The following is a 20,923-nucleotide window of genomic DNA, read 5'->3' on the forward strand; positions in this document are numbered from 1 at the left end:
TGGCTGGTTTCCAGGTTTCCGCCTCTTCATAATCGTAAATGGTGCTGCTATGAACCTTCACGTATAAGTATATACCTATTAGCGGAACTACTGGGTCATGTGCTAATTCCATGTTTAAATTCCTGAGACTGCCAAACTGTCTTCTTACAGTGAATGCACCATATTACATTCTTACCATCAATGAGAGTTCCATTTTCTTCATATCTCCTCTACCACTTGTTACTTAAAAAAAATTTTTTTTTAATTATTAAAAAAAATTGTGAAGTGATTGTGAAGTGGTATTTCCACTGATTGTGAAGTGGTATTTCATTGTGGTTTTGCCCATCCCTTTTTTTCCCCTTAAATACAGTTCCCTCTCCAGTAAAGAACCAGAAGGAAAATCATTTTCTCCTACTACATCCTAGAATTGCTTGAAAAATAAATCTGTGAATTGGTATGTGTACACTTCACAATACTACTTCAGACCCTATAGATAGCTTCTAAATATTATGTTTATTTTTAAAATGGTCACTCAAGATTCTGAAAATTTCCCCTATGACTTCCCCCCGCCAACCAGGATTTATTTAACAACTATGTAATAAGGTAAAAGCTAAAACAGAAATATATTGAGAAGCTGTATTTCTTCCCTTGGTTGATTATATATTTTTTAAAACCTCAATCCAATTTTGATATCAGATTTCTTTTTCCTATAAAGGTGGTAAGTGTGAGGATTTATAAAAACAGGTGCCTGGAAAGCTTACAGCTTTATTCAGAGTCGAATGTGGGCAATTAGAATCCAACAAGAGGAGGAAGGAGAACCTTTCCAAAAAGTAAGGACTTACCGAAAATGTTTTCCGCTTCCCAACATGGGGTGGTAGTTTTCCTTTAAAAACAAACAAAAATATGTTTTGCCAAATGCCAAAACTATGTAAGCGCCTCTGAAGTCACAAAACAAGGAGACAAGGTAGAGATGCCTTCCGCAGGTTACCAGAGGTTGAAAGGTATTTCCTGACAAAGGAGCAGCTACAGATGGATCACCTTCGAAACTGCGTATGCAAATAAGTGTCGGGAAACTGTCCCTGGGATTCACCTCATTTGGTTACTTTAAGAAGTCATTACGGGTTATGAAACTTTGTGTTCTAATCCTAACAAGTATGGGAAGCAGCAAAAAGCAGTTCAAGTAACATGGCTGTAATTAAACACTTGAACAGCAAGTGGTGGCTGGAGAAAGAAATAGGGCTGATCTAGGTTTTGGACAGTTGAGGTCTTTGGAGCTGCTATTCCAGGAGAATTAGGGGGAAAAAAAATATCCTTTTCTCAGACTGTGATAAAATAAATACTAACTCTAAAGATGTTCAAGTTACTGGCTTCTCTGGACCTAGAGGGAGTCACAGGAAAATGATTCTATTTACACCAGAGGATTTCCCCCCAACAATTTAACCAATAATTAGGGGGATACTGGTGGATGTCAGCACGACTTCCCACAAACTCAGAATTATTTGCCCAAAATCTACAAAGCAAGAGTCCCGAGCAGCCTATTTCATACAGAAGTAATGTGTTTAATCAATTCACGTATTGGAAGAGCTGTAAAGAAAGGGGTGGGTGGTGGCTACCTTCTTGCTTCCGAGTTGGGAGAGACTCCGGAGATCAGCCAGAGCAGAAAACCTTTCTGGGACACACCTGTCTCCAGCTTGAAAATACCTCGGGATTCTAGCCAAACCGTTTCATTTACTCTTCCTTTGTTCCTAAATTATAGCAAGGAGGAATTAACAAGGACGGTGTGTACAACACATGCCCACAACACGGAGAATATTCAGAGACAGCGTAATAAAATGCACCTGTGTTTTCCCCACGAGGCCTAGGCTACCTGACCACCAAGCCTTACCCTGAGTCTGTATCTAGAAGGTGTCGGATGGCTACTTAGTTACCCTTCGACCTCATTCTTCGAGAAACACTTATGGAGGCTTACAAGCACTATGGGTTCCGGGGTGGGGTGCGGGTGCGGGTCGGGGGCTTATAAAAGGTAGGAAGTCTAATAAGATACGGCAGTACCTGCCCCAAGTAAAAAGCTCACAACTTGGTGGCGCACACCTGTTGTTACCGACCTCTCGCTCTTCTTTTTTGGAGCTCGACGTTGGGAGAAGGCTAACCAAAGCTAATTTTTTTTTTTAAAGATTTTTATTTTTTTAAATTACTTATTTGACAGACACAGATCACAGGCAGGCAGAGAAGCAGGCAGAGAGAGGAGGAAGCGGGCTCCCCGCTGAGCCGAGAGCCCGATGCGGGGCTCGATTCCAGGACCCTGAGGTCATGACCTGAGCCGATGGCAGAGGCTTAAACCATTTAAACCACTCAGCCACCCAGGCACCCCGAAAGCTAATATTTAATTGAACATTTGCTTTGCGAAAGGACACTCTTCAGGGAGCCTCAGTATTAACTCACTTGGTCCTCGAATACGCCTAGGACGCAGGTCTTCTATCCCTATTTCACAGATCAGAAAACTGAGGACGGAGGTCAGCTATCCTCAAGTCGCCCACCCAGGCCGAGACGGAGCCAGGAGAAACAGAGGAAAGCGAAACCCAACGGAGGAGGAGCCGCAGAGTGGGGAACGCGGGCTGAGACAGGCAGGGGAGAGCAGGGGTGCGGGGGACAGGGGGAGGACCAGAGGGCGGGCTTTACCTTCGTCAGAACTCCGCTAATGCCATCCACTTACTGATTTGCATATCCCCATTCCTTCACCTGCTAGCGTCACCGCCAGGAATGGGAAATGTAAACTCCCAGCTCCGTCGGGTTCGGCCTCGAGCCGGCGAAGACCTTCCCGTAGGCGACCGAGGGCTCGCTTCTTCCTCAGCCTGGTCCGGGAGCCAGAAGGCCGGCTCCGGCAAGCGAACTACAACCCCCAAGACTCCCCGCGCGGAAGGCTGGGTCCACGCTGAGGGAACATGGGGGTGTTCCAAAGGTGCCTTGAGAGAAAAACAAAACAAAACAAAACACGTACATCTTCCGCCGCTTTTCTACCTTCACACAGGCCTCGCCTCCATCATCTGTTTTATTAACAGACCGTGCAGTGAAGCGTGTGGAGTCGCCCTGTCTTCAGGCACAGCAAAGGGCAGGCATGACTACGGCGCGTGGGCGCGAGGTCCTCGGGCCGCGCGCGGGGCGGAGCCAGGGGCGGCGGGGCCGGGACGCAGGCCGGAAGTGTGCGAGGGCGGAGGGAGAGGCGTGAGTGGTTGCGGGCGCGCGTTTCCGGCCAGGGCGTCGACGTCGGCCGGCTGCGAACGGGTTCTCGGCGGGCTCTCCGGCTAGCGCCTTACGCACTCCTCTGGCTCCGAGGCTCTCAGTCTCCGCTCACCTCGCCGTAGGCCCTGACGACATGAGCAGCAAAGAAGGTGGCGTCCCCAGCGGTGCGGGGCGTTATTTATTCCAAGGGGGAGACCCTCCATCCTTTTTGTTGGGTTTTGCACCGCTCTTCACCCTTAAGGGATGCCCGCTCCCCTTGCACGATCGGGGGGGCGGGGGTGGGGGCGGCCCCGCTGATTTCCCGGCCACGTGGTCCTGTTCACACCTCGCCCCCCCCCTTTTTTTTAAAATCCTCGAGTTGTGTTTTTTAATCTTAGTTCTGTAATTGCTCCACCTTGTGCCAGACCAGGGAAGCCACTGGTGGAGGCCCGGGTGAGTTGAGCCTCGGGTTTGGGGGCAGAAAGGCAGGGCTGATGCTCTGCCGTCCGCCGAGAAAGCCTCGGAGGCGAGGGCCCTGCGGGCGCCGGTTCGGAAGGAAGGGGCTAGCCGACCGGGACGCGCGTCCGCTCTTGGTGGTGGAAGAGCCTCTCCAACTTCTTTCTCCTTCTCTACGTAAGGCTCAGGAGGGTTCAGGAAAAGGAAGCATGACAATTTCCCACATAACCAGAGGAGAGAAGGGAAGGATGTTAACTCCTCTTCACCCGTGATGTTGGCCTTCAAATGTAAGTTCCCTTGATGGAAGTTAGCGAGGGGCAGAGCACGGAGCGGGGGAAGCAGGATGGTTAGACGCGTTGTGCACGCACAGAGACAGCCGTCGGAAGGAAAGAGGTGCCTGTGCGCCTTTTTTATTTTTTTTTAAACTTCTGGAGGTTTGCTGTGGTGCTGGGTCTGCCATTAAAGTCGCGATCACTCAAGTGTTGACCCCCCCCCCCCCATTACAGTTCTGCAGGTAAACGTTAGTTATTTCACATCAGAAACCCGACGTACAAATACGTATCCGCTGTATGTAAGTCAGGTGTATAAATACACACACATATTTAATTAGTTCACTTTAAAGCATGTGTTGGTTTTGTTTCCTCCACGAGACTTCTGAAGACCGTAGCACTTTGCGCAATGTGGGACTCATCTGTCCACATGGTACGCAGATGCCATACGTATATAAGGTGTATGCGCATGTATATGTGTTAGTCGCAGTCCTTTTAACTGGCTCAAGTGGCTCCTCCTTTCAGAACAGATGAGCATAAAATTCTCCTTCCTGCCATCCTGGATCCACCCTCCTGTACCTTATGGTCTCTGTGATTCGGGAACCCGAGAGGGCCTGAGCTGTAGACTAGCTCCCACTTATTGGAAGGCTCGATCGGAGCTGGAGGATCCGAGGCAATTGGGAAGTTAGGCCTGCCAGCAGCCGGCGCTCAGTCTTCACCGGGAGCCGCCGTGCTGCTACTCAGCTGTCCTAACGTTACAGCATCTGGCTTCCCCAGTCAGAGAGGGGAGGAAACCACAATCTCCTTATGTCCTCATGATCATGCATTCATTTTTGCTACATTCTGTTTGTGAGAAATGAGGTTTAAACGGAAGGGAATTAGGTTCCACCTTTTGAAGGGAGTCTCAAGTAATTCCGGGGCATAATATTTGAAAATCAACACGGCATCTACAGGATTACTGAGAGGTATGAAACAACTTATGATTGAGTAGAGAGCCCGTTGATAAAAGCACCACGCACAGTGAAAAACTGCACTGGGTCGCCTATTCCCCATGTTTACACTTTGGTATCCTATACAGAGCTGCTTGTTTCCAAGCATATGTTGCTTTTGTTATGTTTCTGTCTGACTTTTCACACATAGTTCTTTAAGCTTGAAATTGCTTCTGATTTGCCTCCTGCATTGTTCATCTGGTGAACTGTGGTTTTCATGACCTAGCTCAAGTGATCTTCCTTGGAAGCCTTTTTGATTTTTTTCTCAAGCAAATTTATGGATAGACGTTGCATTTATTCGTTATCCATTCCTCTGTTTAGTTATGAAATATTTATTGAGCATCTACTCTTCTAGCCTGTGTTAGTAGTGAACAAGAAAAATATGGTTCGTGCTTTCCTGAACCTTTACATATATTTATTATGTATTTTTTATTTGTTTACATCTTTGTCTTTTACTGGACTAAGCGCCTTGAAGATAGGAATTGTCTTATTTCACTTTGTATTCATAATATCTAATTCACAGAGGTCATTAATATTTATAATAAATAATGAAAGCTTATGATTATCTTGATATATTAGGCAAAATATCAGCTTAATTATTATCTCAGTAATCAAAGAGCAGATGTTTTTGGTCCTTGTCAACCTGTTAATTTAATAGTTTATTCAAGTTCTGGGGTTTTTCTAATTCATGCAAAATACATCTCTGTGCTCCCTACAGATGAGGCAGTTTGCTAGGTCGTTGGCATGGCAATGCTTCTGAAATAAAGTGGTGATTAAGAGTTAAGTGGTTTATGGGTATTTCAGTGACTGGGGCTTGGAATTCAGAAAGTTGATGTCCTTAAAAGTTATAAACTTTTAGTTAAAATCCTGGTTTTTGTTGGGGGGAGATAATTTTGCATGTGGTAGGGTGATTTTTAAAAAAGTTATGTAACTTAGGTAGTTGGAAGTAATTTTTGTAAGTGTCCTGTGATAATTCTGTGATAACGATCTCATGCTTACTAGATGAGGGTTTTTTTTGTTTTTTTTTTTACAATATGTATAACTTACTGTGAGGATGTAAGTAGTAAAACCCACATAAAGCATACCTGTGTTTAAAGAAATAGTATTTTGGTTACCAGTAGTCTTTGATTTCCAGTACTTTAAAAATGAATGAGATGGTATGCTCATTTTTACAGAGTAAATAATAGTTGCTTTATTGTGCCTAATGGTGTTGTTTTATAGGCTTGCAGCTTAGAACATGCATTCTTATGGTTGTAATAATGTGTTAGCATTTCAGCAGGAACTTGATGCAAGACATGACAAATATGAGAGACTTGTGAAACTTAGTCGGGATATAACTGTTGAAAGTAAAAGGACAATTTTTCTCCTCCATAGGATTACAAGGTGAGTAAATATCTTTAAAATTTGTTACAGTTGCATACAGTTTGATATGTATTGCAATAGTATTTTGTAATTCTTTATACCTCAGTAGACAGTAACTAGCTGTTAAAATATTCTGTGATTTTTTTCTTTAAACCCTGGGATCAGAAGATGTTAGCAGCAAGTAGATTTTTTTTTTTTTCTTAAGACAGTGAGCCATTGTGAGCTGAGGGGGAGGGAGAAAAGGGAGAGGGAGAGAGAATCTTAAGCAGGCTTCATGCGCATCATGGAGCTAATGCGGGGCTTAATCCCACAACCCTGAGATCATGACCTGAGCGAAAATCAAGAGTCAGACACCCAATGGACTGAGCCACCTAGGCATCCCACTAGCGAGTAGATTTTAAGAAATATTTTAATCAATATAGGAAGGGAAAGTTCTTATTTTCACAGTAGATAGGGATTTTGTGTTAAGATCCCTCAGTGATGTAGATGTTGTTTGTGTAAATATTAAATTTCTAATGGTTTATTAGAGCCTGTTACATTAAAGCTTTCTTTGGAAGATACATGCAGAATTTTAGTATTAGATCAGTGTTGAAATCTGCTTTATCTTCCCATTCAGTGTTCAATTCATTGCAATCTGCTTTTCCGCCTCACAACTATTGTGATTGACCTGTTATCCTCATATTGCTAAATCTAGTACATACTCTTCTTATTCTACATTTTTATAGCATATGATCGCATTGACTGCTTAATTGTTTTTTGGAACTTCCTTTTTCTTCAGCTCTGAGGCATCTTTTCTTTGAAATTTCTTTCTGTAAGAATATTTCATTTTATTTTTCTAGGTAGTCTGTATATATCTTGGATTCCTTGGTTGCAAATAAAAGAAACCAGCTTATGAGGTGCCTGTGTGGCTCAGTTGGTTAAGTATCCAACTCTTGGTTTCGGCTTAGGTTATGCTCTCAGGGTCAAGAGATCATGTCCTGTGTTGGGTCTGCACTCAGTGTGGAGTCGCCTTGAGATCCTTTCCCTCTCCCTCTGCCCACCACTCCTCTGCTGTTGACGTGCATGTGTGTTCTCTCTCAAATGAATGAAAGGAAAGAAAGAAAGAAAAAGAAACCAGCTTAAACTACCCTAAGCAGAAGAGGGAGGCAAATTATAAAGATTCAGGAGTATCTTATGAGTACAGCTAGGTATCGCTCTCTTCCATCTTTGCCTCATTATTTCTTTCCTGTTTCATTTAATTGGCTTTCTTTGCTTCTCTGTTTTACATGAGGTTAGGAAGTGCCCACCCGGTAACTCCCCAAGAGAGACTCTTGTTAAAAACTACAAATGCCTCTAGAAGGATTTACAGTATGTCTTTTATAAAGTGTTTAAGTAAGTCCAGATATAATTTATGTCTTTTTATTATGAAAAATATTACCGGGGGCACCTGCGTTGCTCAGTCAGTGAAGTGTCTGCCTTTGGCTCAGGTTATGATCCCAGGGTTCTGGGATGGAGCCCCACATCTGCCTCCTTGCTCAGCGGGAGCCTGCTTCTTCCTGTCCCTCTGCTGCTCCCTCTGCTTGTGCTCTCTTGTGCTTGCTCTCTGTCAAATGAATAAAATCTTTAAAAAAATATTACTGAAGTATTCTAGTCACTCATTGACCGTTTTTTTTTCATTTATAGTTTTTAAGATGACATACTAGTGGTTTAATTTTTATTGTTTTATTTATTTTATTCTATTAAGTGGAAGTGTATTTGCCATACATAGATTTATTGGAAGTGGGGCTGTAAATGTTGTATTATCACCTGACTTCTAAAATTAGTTTTTGCTTATTTTTTTAATGGGTTTTCAGCTTACATTTCTGAAAGATTTTAAGTTATTCTTGAGCTTGTATTATGGAAAGAAGCAACACTGTTTTGACTAATTATGAACACTTTTTCAATAAAAGTTGCAATTTTGAAGGAACTGACATCAATATTCAGCAGTATAAAGAAATAATGGAACTATGACAGGAGATCTTAATATTTTAGAAAAAACCATATTATTGTATGAAGTCATATTGTAAGTATTTCTCCACCAAAAATGTGCATTGGTATTATAGTAAACTTAGAAAGTAGTAATTTTTAGGAAAATAATAAATTGTATAAAAGTAAAGATACTGAATGAAAGAAGTCAGTCACAATACCAAAAGATAGCTACCGTCAGCAGATTTCATATTTCGTACACAAATTTTATGTATGTGTGTATATATTTATATATATTAAAAAAAAATTTTTTTTAAGCTCTGTGCCCCGTGTGGGGCTTAAACTCATGACCCTGAGATCAAGAGTTGTATGCTCTACCAACTAAGCCAGCCAGGCGCCCTTGCTTTTACATATTTTTAGTAAAATAGGATTGTGGTTTTAAGTTAGAGGCATCCAGATACAATATTTATTTGGCCCTGTGTTCATTGATATTTAGATTACTTCTTTTTTTTTTAAGATTTTATTTATTTGACAGAGATCACAAATAGAGAGGCAGGCAGAGAGAGAGGAAGGGAAGCAGGCTCCCTGCTGAGCAGAGAGCCCCATGCGGGGCTGGATCCCAGGACCCTGAGATCATGACCTGAGCCGAAGGCAGAGGCTTAACCCTTTGAGCCTCCCAGGTGCCCCATATTATTTCAAGTTTTTCACTAACAAAGCATCTGGCTGATATTCTTAAAAGTTCCCAATATTTTGATTATAGTGCTCCTGATATGGAAGAGATATTGACTGAATCAGAAATTAAATTGGATGGTGTTAGACAAAAGATATTGCAAGTAGCCCAAGAGCTCTCAGGAGAAGATATGCATCAATTTCATAGAGCCATTACTACAGGTAAGTGTTGGTTCACTTCAGTGGCAACATTAAAAAAAAAACAAAACCAATGTGTTACATGATTTATGTGTGAGTTGCATAGATTTTAATTGACACTTGGTGAAAGGTTATTGGGACTTTGGAATAATAATATAAAGATAACCTAGAAACAATAATTGGCTTTATTTTTCCAGTTATGTAGAATAGTCAATGATAGATTTTAATAAAGTCATTGAAAAAACAGAACAGAAGGAACTTTATTATTATTATTTTTTTAAAGATTGATTTATTTTATTTATTTGACAGACAGAGATCAAAAGTAGGCAGAGAGGCAGAGAGAGAGAGAGGGAAGCAGGTTCCCCGCCAAGCAGAGAGCCCAATATGGGGCTCGATCCCAGGATCTGGGGGTCATGACCTGAGCCGAAGGTAGAGGCCTTAATCCACTGAGCCACCCAGGCGCCCCAGAAGGAACTTTATTCTTGAGCATGTAGGGCGTATTCACACAGGGTACATCTCACTTCCCAGTATGGGTGTATCTCACTGGTGACTCTGATACTCAGCTTAATTAGGCTCATAAAAAAGAATGTATCCCCCAGCCAGGTGGACCAAACATCTCGTGATGTGACTCCATACTGGAATTTTAGGATAGTACTGGGTTTATATAAATACAAATCACTTTATATATATACAAATCAGTCACATAAATATTTAAAGTGCTTGGTTCTTTTCATCCTTTTCTTAATGTGAGTTCATTGACAGGAGAGATACCAGATAGTTCAAAAAGATAAAGTCAGAGGTTGATTCATATTTATAGAAGTATATGAAAATTCTCTGTTTCTATTAAATAGCTGATTCCATTGAACTCTGGACGTTTCATCATGAGAATTGAATTTATGTGATATCTGCTCAGTGTGTCCAGTTTTAGTGTGAACATTTATAATTTCAACTTGTTCTGCAGAAATGTCAACCTGTAGAATATTCAGATGTCTTTTGTTGTTGCTTAGTAATTATATATACAGTTGACCCCTGAACAGTGGGTAAAGGTTGGGGGTGCTGACTCCTCCCACAGCCAAAAATGTACATAAAACTTTTGACTTCCAAAAGTTAACTGCCAATGACCTCCTGTTGACTGGAAGTGGTACTGGTAATATGAACAGTCTGTTAACACGTATTTTGTGTATTAAGTGTATTTCCTGTATTCTTAACAGTAAAGTAAAAGAAAATGTTCCTAAAATTATAAGGAAGAGAAAATACATTTATAGTACTAAACTATATAAAAAAATTGACATATACGTGGATTATTGCAGTTCAAACCTGTGGTGTTCTGGGGTCACCTGTTACTTTGTGTGTGTGTGTGTATTTATTTTTTTGCTGAGGTATAACTTACTTATAAAGTTGTATTAGTTCTAGGTGTACATTGAATATATTGTGAAAGGATCACCATAAAGAAGTCTAGTTAACATCCATCACTATACATAGTTACAGAATTGTATTTTTATGATGAACTTTTAAGATCTGTTATTACTGTTATCAAGCATAGTTACCATGCTGTGCATTACATCCCACTTGTGCCCACCTTCAACAACCACCTAAAATGTCTTTTAACTAATCAGTAAAAGCACATTAAGGCTGGAGTATGTTATTAGAAACTAAAATGAAAACTCAGTTGTATGAAGAGTCATTCTGGTACATTTCCAAAAGTGATCCATTCCCATCATCATTTATTATTTATTATCAGAGATTTGTTTTTATAAGTAATAGCACACATAATAAACAAGGTTTAATGAACTGTTTGTGCTGTCACGTGGCAAAACCTTGGACATGACAGGTTTGGCAGGGTTGCGAGAGAACATGTAACTGCTGTTGAGAAGGGTGAAGGGGAAGCTAAAATAAGCCTCTTGAAGAAAACCTGAGAATATATACGTGATCTTGTAGTAGAAAAGATTTTTTTTGAAAGGACACAAGCATTAACTGGTAAAGGAAAAATGGATCAATTGGATTTCATTAAAGTTAAGACGTCATTTGTCTGAAGACGACATTAAAGTGAAAGGGTAAGCCTAAGTCTGAGAGAAGACACATGCATACCTTGGATAAAGGACTCACGCAGAGAATTTATGAAGAATTCCTAGAGATCACCAAGAAGACAGGCAATTTTAAAAATTGGTCAGGGGTGCCTGGCTGGCTCAGTGGATAGAGTTTGTGATTCTTAATCTTTGGGTCATGAGTTCAAACTCCATTTGGGTGTAGAGATTGCTTTAGAAAAAAAGGGACAAAAAACATCAGTGGACCTCAAAATGAATATTCATATGGCTTTTTAAAAAAGCATATGAAAAGGTGCTGAACATTATTTACTGGAGTCATGCAAAGTAAAGCCAAATGAGATACCATTTACTCATCTGCAGGATTAGATTATAAAGACTGACAATGCCACTTGAAAAAGCTTTGGCAGTATCTAGCTAAAAATATGTGTCTACTGCATGATCCCTTCTGGGTATGTATGCAATAAAAATGAGGCTTATGTCACCAAAAGACGTGCAAGAAAGCTGGTAACAGCTGTAGTGATAATATCCTAAAACTGAAAAATGACCCAAGATGTCCATCAACAGGAAGAAGGATAAATAAATTATGATATATTTGTACAGTGTAATAGCTGTATAGCAATAAAGAATTACAAGCATGCATACCAGCATCTATGAATCTCACATACATTCATTTGGGCAAAATAAGCAGGCCCAAAGGAGTATCTACTGTATAATTCCATTTAAGTGAAGTTGAAAAAGAGGCAATATTAATCTAAGGAGCCAAAAGGCCGGATAGTGGTTATCTGGGAGTGGAGGTTGGGGGCAGGGGTTATTGATTAGAGGCATGAGGGAACCTTCTGGAGTGATAGAAGTGGTTTTGCATTTTTAGCTGGGTGATATTCAGAGTGTACACATGCTTAAAAATTCACTGAGTTACACATGTAAGATTTATGTACTTTATATAAATTATAGCTTTTTTTTTTTTTTTTTTAAACAAAGTCACTATTGACAAATTCTTAGTTCCTTTTCCCAGAGTGGTTCTTTGTATCAGGAGATCATATCAATAATCTCTTTATGGTATAGGGGTGCCTGGCTGTCTTTAGAAGAGCATGTGACTCTTGATCTTGGGGTTGTGATTTCAAGCCCCATGTTGTGTGTAGAGACTAGTTAAATAAATAAAACTTAAAAATAAATCTCTTCGTGGCAGTCTTGTGGTGAAAATAAGTGCCATGTTCAGTGAAAACAGCTATGTCATTCATATTGATGATATTCTTTGTCAGAATCCTTTTGATGAGGTTTCTCTTGGGTAGCCTGACATTTCCACTTGTTAGGGAAGATGTTTTTTTTTTTTTTTAAGTTTTATTTATTTATTTATTTGAGAGAGAGACAGTGAGACATGAGCGAGGAGAAGGTCAGAGAGAGAAGCAGACTCCCCGTGGAGCTGGGAGCCCGATGTGGGACTCGATCCCAGGACTCCGGGCTCATGACCTGAGCCGAAGGCAGTCGTCCAACCAACTGAGCCACCCAGGCGTCCCAGGGCAGATTTTTTTTTTAAAGATTTTATTTATGTATTTGACAGAGCGAGAGCATGTTCACAAGTAAGGGGAGTGGCAGACAGAGGGAGAGGGAGAAGCAGCTTCCGGCTGAGCTGAGCAGGGAGGCTGACGTGCGGGGCTTGATCCCAGGACCCTGGGATGATGACCTGAGCCGAAGGCAGAGGCTTTAGCCCACTGAGCTACCCAGGTGGCCCGATCTGAAATTTTTATGTGCCTCTTCTAGTGGAAGTGGATTGGGAAGGAGGTGAGCTTGAACATCCAGGCAGTTCCCCCTTGTTAGTTCTCAAGGTTGATTGGAATCCAAAAGTGGCATGTCTAGGCTGCAGGTATGTTATAGATCTTTTCAGGGATATAGATCAGGAGTGGTATTGGGGTTCCTGTAGGCTCTTTCAGAAAAGCATGTGACTGTTGATCTCAGGCTCCTGAGTTCAAGCTCCATGTTGGGAGTAGAGATTACTTAAGAAAAATCAGTAAGTAGGAGCAGTGGTGTTACCATTTCTTGATACATGAGTATTACACTGCCATGAGGAATCCCGGGGACATTGCTGCTGTTTCTCCTCGTGAGCTGGAAGTAGCTTTGAACCATACTAGAGACAGATCGGTGGCAGACGTACATTTCAGTCAGAGTGGTCCTGCTACGTATGACTGTGTATGCATGTATAATCCAAAGGGCCGCTCATGGGGAGCAAGTTGGGTCTCCCAGTTTCTAGAAAGTCCTTGATCTGAAGAGCAGTATGGTCTAAATGTCTTTACTGCGTCAAAGTGAACAAATCACATTCTGTGGCTTCTAAGTATCCCATCAACTTGGGTAACTAAAGGCAAGAGTTTGAGTAACTTCCATAGCTTGATTGTTTTTCTGTCACACCATGCAATAAACTTATCTTATAAAAACTTAATGACAATGTAATACATACAGTAAAAGGTGGCTGTAGTAGTCTTCACTTTAGACTTTAGTCCGTCCTTAAAAAACTTTCATACTTCTGGAAAAACTGATACATGTTCCTCACGATGTTGGTGCTTTGTCATACGATGTGTCTAGATTAAACGTCTCAATTCGTATTAGTTCAAGGTTAAGTCCTATCAATCCTCATAACTTAAAGTTCTGGTGGGGCAGTGTAGATTTGCTTTATTTCTCCCAGTAATCTATTTTGTATGTTCTTCGTCTGTGAGTAAAGGGTAAGGAAAGACTTTAAACAAGACCGAGGACCATATGGGTAGTGACATAAAAAGAAACCTAGAAAGTTGCTCTTGGCTTTTAGAACAAAATGGAGAAATGAAGAAAAAAGACAAAGGAACATTTCATTGAGTCAATAGAATATCACTTAGGAAGGAGACATTGCACTATTGGAGAGAGTTTTGATAGGGCATTAATAAAATGGAAGCAATTTTCAGATTTTCCCTCTTCAGTGTATCATTGAGGATTATTGGAAGCACCAGTTCCATTTTAGGCTTTTATCTATTTTTTGTAAGTTTTTGTGAAGATTGCTTATTCATGGTTTAAAAATTTAAGAATTCCCTGTATCTCACTTTTCTCTAGTTAAGCCCTTAAAATAAAATGAGATTCTTTAAACCTAAACAATAAAGTTTTTCTTTTTTTTTTCTCCCTTAAAGTTAAAGAATAAAGCAGTTAGATAAAGAGGTATCTGGGACTTAAAATTTTGCTGACAGGTATTTTATTTGGTAAAATAAGGTTACTTATAATTAGAGTAGCATTAACAATATGATGTTTATGAATAGCATGCTGCTTGTAATTGTTAAATGCTTGTTTTGGTGTTACTCCAAATAGTTGTTCTTTTGACTTGAAGATAAAACAATTCTGGCATTGAACTAAAGGAGTTCTGTGCTTTTCCTCATTAAGAATAGTGCTAATGGCACGCAGAGCATTTCCCTAAGGGATACTTGTGTGAGCTCAAACATAGAGTATCCTCCTAATAATTGAACAACAACAAAAAGTTAGGTCTGTTTTCTACACATTTCTTATCGGAGTAGATTACAGATTGTCCCAAGGGATGGTTAAACAAATGAACGAATAATTAGTTGCTTGAAATAAGTCACTTAAAAAAATGTTGGGTTCTGTCATGTTTTTGTTTTGTGTTTTTCTCTTGTTGAAAAATTAACAGTTGGGGGAAAATGTTCTTCATCTCAAAGAAAAAAAATTTTTTTTGTTTAGTTTATATCACTCTGATAATGATAAAAATTATTTAATTTTGAGATGTTTTGGTGCACATAACTAAGTTCAGACACTAGCTAATATTTTAGTTCTCCTATTCAGGAATGTGAAGGATGGTTAAGTGGGTATTTTGGGCCACTTAGACATTTTTTTTAAGCTGTTATTCTTTATGACCTTTGCAATATCCCTAAGTTATAGATGTTATTCTTACTGCTAAATAGGTGGGAAAATTGAGTTAAACAGGAGTTAAGCAACTTGCTCAAGATAAACTAGTAAGTGGTACCATTGGTTTCTTACCACATGGATTTAATTTAATCTATTGACTTTAGAATCTCACTCCTAGTAAAGGGTTAGTCTTACTTTAAGTCCCCTTCCCCCCAGTGTTAGGGTTTTCCTTACAAATCCAGCACACATTATAGCTCTTAGTTGCTCTTTTTTGTCCATACCACTTAAAACCTTCTGACATAACTATGAAGTTTCTTTTTATGTTATAGTGTCTCTCTTTCCTGTATTAGAAAGTGGAATCTACACGTCTCTACAGATTTTATTGTTGTTCACAGATGTGAACAACAGGTTTCGATAAAAACAACAGTTTTTTTTTTTTTTTTTAAGATTTTATTTATTTATTTAACAGAGACAGAGATCACAAGTAGGCAGAGAGGCAGGCCCGTGGGGGGGGGTGGGGGAAGGGGAAGCAGGCTCCCTGCTGAGCAGAGAGCCTGATGTGGGGCTCAATTCCAGGACCCCGGGATCATGACCCGAGCCAAAGGCAGAGACTTTAACCCATTGAGCTACCCAGGCACCCCAGAACAACAGGTTTTTATAAAAGTTTAATTTTTACAAAAGTTTTTTAATAAAAATATTTTATGAAAATTTTTATATAAAATTTTTTCTAAAAAATTAATTTTTATAAAAGTTTAATAACAGGTTTTGATAAAAGTTGACAGAATGAAGAACAAAACCATTTTCAAAGGGCTTTTCTTTTTTTGTTCAACCAGATCCTTTATCTGATGACTTACTTTTGCAAATTTTTCCTTGACTTTTTTTGTTTCTTCCAGAAGAAAACCTGTTTCCAGTGGCTATTACCTACACGTGATAGTGGAAATAGGATCGGTATTAATATTCAGGAAATCCTAAACTTTGCTTTATCAGTACAGAGAAATTTGATACAGGTTCAGCCTATTAGCAGAATTCAGAAGGCTCACTGAGAAATGAACCAGGATACAAAGAGTCGTAAGCCTTTGGAATGATAGTAAGAACAATTTAGTGAAGGGAAAGATATAGCTGAAAACTAAATTTATCTGTTTATACATGAGATTCATTATACTAGAGATGTTAGTTAAGATAAAGCCAAGAACTGAAATAGATGAATAAACCATGATGTTTTGGTGGTTTAACAAAGCAGAAATTGTTTCTTTCTCACTGTAAAGTCCAGGCTTTGTGGTGCTAGTTTGCGTGAGCTCTGCCAGCTTAGTCATTCAGGGACCCAGGATCATGGGGACTCTGGTATTATTAATACATGGTTTCCACAATGAGCTAGGGCATCAAAATAAAGCCTGTGGGTTATGGGAAAGAAGGGTGCAGGGTGATCCCTGAGGTTTTTATCCCTGCAAAAGATAGATCACATCTGCCCACATTTTTTTGGTGGGTCACATGGCCACATCTAACTTCAAGGGAGAATGAGAAATACGATCTCTTCCTATGCCAGGGTAATGATATGTGTTCGGTGAATAGTCAATTTTTTTTTCCTGCCCAGTATGGCAGTTTGATGTCCATTTGGTTTAGTGGAAAATCTGGGTATATAGGCATGATGATGGATTTTAAATATTTTTCTGAATATATTTTAATTTTGTTTGAAAACATTCATTTACCTAATTTGAGAATAATTTTATAACTGAAAGAATGGTTAGAGGATACCTAGTCCTGCTACCTTATTTTCTAAATGAGCTTAGTGATGGTATTGGAATTGAAATCTGATTTATCTGCTGATACATTTTCTGCTAGACCACCTCTTCTCTGATAGCTAGTATTACTATAATAATCTACTATAATAATACTACTATAATAATAATAATACTCTAATATAATAATACTACTAATAATCTACTATAATTGTTTTTTCCAAAGCCAAAGACTTTTACTTGAGTATCTCAGATCCTATATCTGGGTAAAGATACTGGTACTTCTTTAATTTTACCTGTATGTGTAAGTAAAATGGATACAGTTTAAACTTGCATTTAAATGTGAGATGGTTCAGTATACATTTTCCTGACTATTTTAATCACAATTTAGGGGCACCTGCGTGGCTCAGTCAGCTAAGCATCTGCCTTTAGCTCTGGTCACTATCCCAGGGATTGAGCTCCCCTGCTCTGTGTGGAGCCCGTTTCTCCCTCTCCCTCTGCCTGCCGCTCTGCCTGCTTATGCTCTCTGTCACTGTTAAATGGGTGAATAAAATCTTTTAAAACAAAATCACAATTTAGTAAGTGTGTATATTGTAGTGTGAGACCCCCATGGTGAATAGTAGGACCATGAGAAAAATCTCTGTAGGTATTTTCATGGTTATAGAAACTCTGTTTCTGTAATGTAAACATTCTTTTAGATAAATGTCTGGTTCCTACAACTTGGACTGTCCAAGTATGAGGTCGTCTAGCATAGTTTCTCTTTTCACCTTTGAACATTCATTCCTATTGCTTTTCTGAAATCCTTTTGAGAAAGCTCCTTTTTTGAGCTGAGGTCTGTCAGTTGATAAGGATGGAGCTAAGCAGTGAGCATGAAAGGGACAGCTTCTTTCTTAGTTTTGTGTGAATGCACCAAGTCAAAAAGCTGCTTATTCCATGGCAGACCATTTTAATTTAATATGCCTTAGTAGGATAAACGGTCGTGTTCCATTAATATAATTTGTCATTACTTAGAATTATAGTACATGTTGGGCCAGGGTAACATTTCAAAAGAATGGCCTCTTTTAATATGAGTTAATACACTGCAAAGAAAACAGTAACAGAGAAACCACTGATTTCTTTAAAGAAGTTAGGGGCGCCTGGGTGGCTCAGTGGTTTAAGCCGCTGCCTTCGGCTCAGGTCATGATCTCAGGGTCCTGGGATCGGGTCCCGCATCGGGCTCTCTGCTCGGCAGAGCCTGCTTCCCTCTCTCTCTCTCTCTGCCTGCTTCTCCATCTACTTGTGATTTCTCTCTGTCAAATAAATAAATAAAATCTTTAAAAAAAAAAAAAAAAAGAAGTTAGAAAATGTTGTCTAACAAAAATTAATCACCTTCATTCTTTTTTTTTTTTTAAAGATAAATGATGGAAGATGCATTGTGAAATTTATTTTTCAAAGATAATGCCCTCATTCTTATTTTAGTTATTCTCACTTCAGTTTAGTTCAGCAGTTTCAGAGAGTCCTTGTCCCAGTACTGATGCATTATTCCATATAAGTCCTGCAGTGTAGGTAGATATCCGTTCTTCACAAATAGAAATTGAAGTGCGGTAAAGTTAATAAATGACCTTCGTTCACACAGCCAATGAGACTGAGTTAGCTTGTGAGCCTCATTTCAGGTCTGTGCCTTTCTTTTATGCCACCCTCATAATTTATTTGGAAGAAGGCTAGAAGCAGGGAGGTGAGTGAGGAGGCTGTGGTGGTCATTCTAGGTGTGAAATGAACAGGGCCCCCAAGCTGGTGTTAGTCATGGGGATGAAAAGAAAAGAGCATGCTTTTAGGATATGGTTTTTTAAATGTGCAAGAGGAAGGAAATAGTCTCAGGACAACCTTTGGGTTTCTGGTTGGGCTAGCTGGTTGAATGAGGGCATTATTTAAGAGAAGAAAACTGGAATGTGGAATGGGTTTTGGATGAATACTTTGAAATTATGGGGCATCCAAGTAGTTGCCTAATAGGCAATTGGATATAGGGTTTAGAGAGCTGATGATACAATGCAGGACTGATCTTCAGTTTCAGCCTCAGAGTCATCGGCTTATAAGCTGTTGTTGGGTTTACAGACATGAATAAAATTGTTCAAGGAGAGTATAGGGTGGCAAGAAATCAAAGACTGGGTCCTGTGGAACTTTAACTAAAGGGGTTAGAATATTTGACAGAATCGGATCCCAGAAAAACCAGGAGAGGGTGAGATCTAGAGCTTAGGTGAATTGACATACCTTAAAGGAGAGGACAGCCACCTCTTCAGAGATGGGCAGTTAAGGATGGATAGGGAGGTAGACAGTTGTGTGCTAAGAGAGGAGGGATGGGAGGTGGGGCAGTGGTTTGGAATTGATGGGAGACTGAAGATAAAAGGAGGACTGTGAGGGGGAATGGGAGTGGGACCTTAACCAGACACTTACTGTGATTGTTAATCATTTCTGAAAGTTTACCTGATGAGTAAATTTGATCTTTTCTATATAGCAATATAAGTGAATGAGGTAAAAATTTAATTTGTGGTTAGGGTTTTGCTAACTAGTTACAGCAGATGACAATGGGAGAGGTAGGACAAGATACTCAGCTCAATAGACTATGGCCATTTTGATTGTGAAAAGAATACTTTTTACTGTCTGTTGGTCAGTAGTGTATTACCAACTGTGGTGAGTAGCAAAGTCAATACATAATACAAATTTCCAAATATCTGAGGTATCTCATAAGCCAAACACTATAGATCCAAGATACTACAGTAGTTGGTTAGGGCTGCCATAGTAAAGCACCACAGACTGGGTGGCTTAAACAGTAGGCATTTACTTTTCCACATTTCTGGAGCCTTGAAGTCCAATAAGCAGGATTGTTGTTTTTCTGAGGACTTTCTCTGGTTTAAAGATGGCTCCTGTCTTTCTGTGTCCTCGCATTGTCTCTCCTCCACGCACGGGCATCCTTGGTGTGTGTTTGTTTGTTTGTTTTTAGATTTTTATTTATTTGACAGACAGAGATCACAAGTAGGCAGAGAGGCAGGCAGAGAGAGGAGGAAGCAGGCTCCCTGCTGAGCAGAGAGCCGGATGCGGGGCTCAATCCCAGAACCCTGAGATCATGAGCTGAGCGGAAGGCAGAGGCTTAACCCACTGAGCCACCCAGGCGCCCCCTTGGTGTTTGTCTCCGTGTGCTAATCTCCTTTTCTTACAAGGACACCGGTCAGGTTGAATTAATTGTCCGAGTTACTAGGGTTAGGGCTTCAACAGATAAATTTGGGGGATGTATGTAGTTTAGCCCATGACTTGCTTTCTGGTTTTGTGCAACGCAGCTAGGGGGCAAACAGTGCAAAATTAATGTTATTCCGGGGTGGGGAGATGGGGGAGTTGCTCTGAGCTAAGTTCAGAGGTAGAGCTGGGGGGACTTGTGCTGTGCAGCTGAGCTGTGGCCCCTTTATGTAAACCTCCGCAGAAATGCCCTAAGAGGACAGCTGATAGCATTCCAATCTGCCAGGAAGCAGGGATCTAAACAGGTGTTTCATGCAAAGCATATTTCCTCAGGTTGCAGTAATAGTCTTTGAGGGAGGTTCAGGGGAACTTTGCTTTAGTTGAGACATACCCTCTGATGGTGAGGGGAGTGGCTCTGCAGTAGGGGAGGGGTCTGGGGGAAGGAATCTGCCCTGGGTCTTATCGAATGAGTGAAGGACAGCACACCTCTCCCACCCAGTAAGTGACTTCCAAACCTTTCTCCTTTTTTCCCTTCTATCCCCTTTATTTATATCTCAGTAGCTAGAGTGAGGATGATGAGAGAGGAACAGAGATTTGATGAGTAGTAGAGAGAGTAGAGGTAGAGGCAGGCCTGTGAATCCCCACATAGGCAGGATCCCTGGTCACTGAATGACTCATCGAAATGGAGAAAATCATGAGAAGAGCTTGATGATGTTCCCAATATCAAATCTTGCCTCAGTGGCTTCGTTTAGCTAGAGAAAGACAGATTAAAAAGACCTTTCAACTAGCATCTAAAAAACAAGAAATGGGGTCGCCTGGGTGGCTCAGTGGGTTAAAGCCTCTGCCTTCATTCAGCTCAGGTCATGATCTCAGGGTCCTGGGATCGAGCTCCCTCTGCTCAGCAGGGAGCCTGCTTCTTCTCTCTCTCTCTCTCTCTCTGCCTGCCTCTCTGCCTACTTGTGATCTCTGTCTGTCAAATA

At 40.4% G+C, this 20,923-nt stretch overlaps 1 protein-coding gene across 5 annotated transcripts in view; it reads left to right on the plus strand.

Moving 5' to 3' along the window:
* Nucleotides 1-3,033: 3,033 nt before the first annotated feature.
* The window catches only part of TSNAX (translin associated factor X), a 34,833-nt gene continuing 16,943 nt past the window's right edge, over nucleotides 3,034-20,923 (plus strand). The window contains exons 1-5 of one of the 5 annotated variants that reach the window (XM_032312561.1): nucleotides 3,042-3,368; nucleotides 3,597-3,651; nucleotides 3,837-3,941; nucleotides 6,181-6,295; nucleotides 8,979-9,109. In XM_032312561.1, the coding sequence (XP_032168452.1) occupies nucleotides 3,926-3,941; nucleotides 6,181-6,295; nucleotides 8,979-9,109 (262 nt within the window). In that variant the 5' untranslated portion in view covers nucleotides 3,042-3,368; nucleotides 3,597-3,651; nucleotides 3,837-3,925. Of the gene's footprint in view, nucleotides 3,384-3,596; nucleotides 3,652-3,836; nucleotides 3,942-6,180; nucleotides 6,296-8,978; nucleotides 9,110-20,923 lie in introns of all 5 variants that reach the window. The other 4 variants (XM_032312560.1, XR_004278561.1, XM_032312558.1 and 1 more) reach the window with 4 other exon arrangements.

The sequence above is a fragment of the Mustela erminea genome, chromosome 14, assembly GCF_009829155.1.
Source record: "Mustela erminea isolate mMusErm1 chromosome 14, mMusErm1.Pri, whole genome shotgun sequence".
Taxonomy (NCBI): Eukaryota; Metazoa; Chordata; class Mammalia; order Carnivora; family Mustelidae; genus Mustela; species Mustela erminea.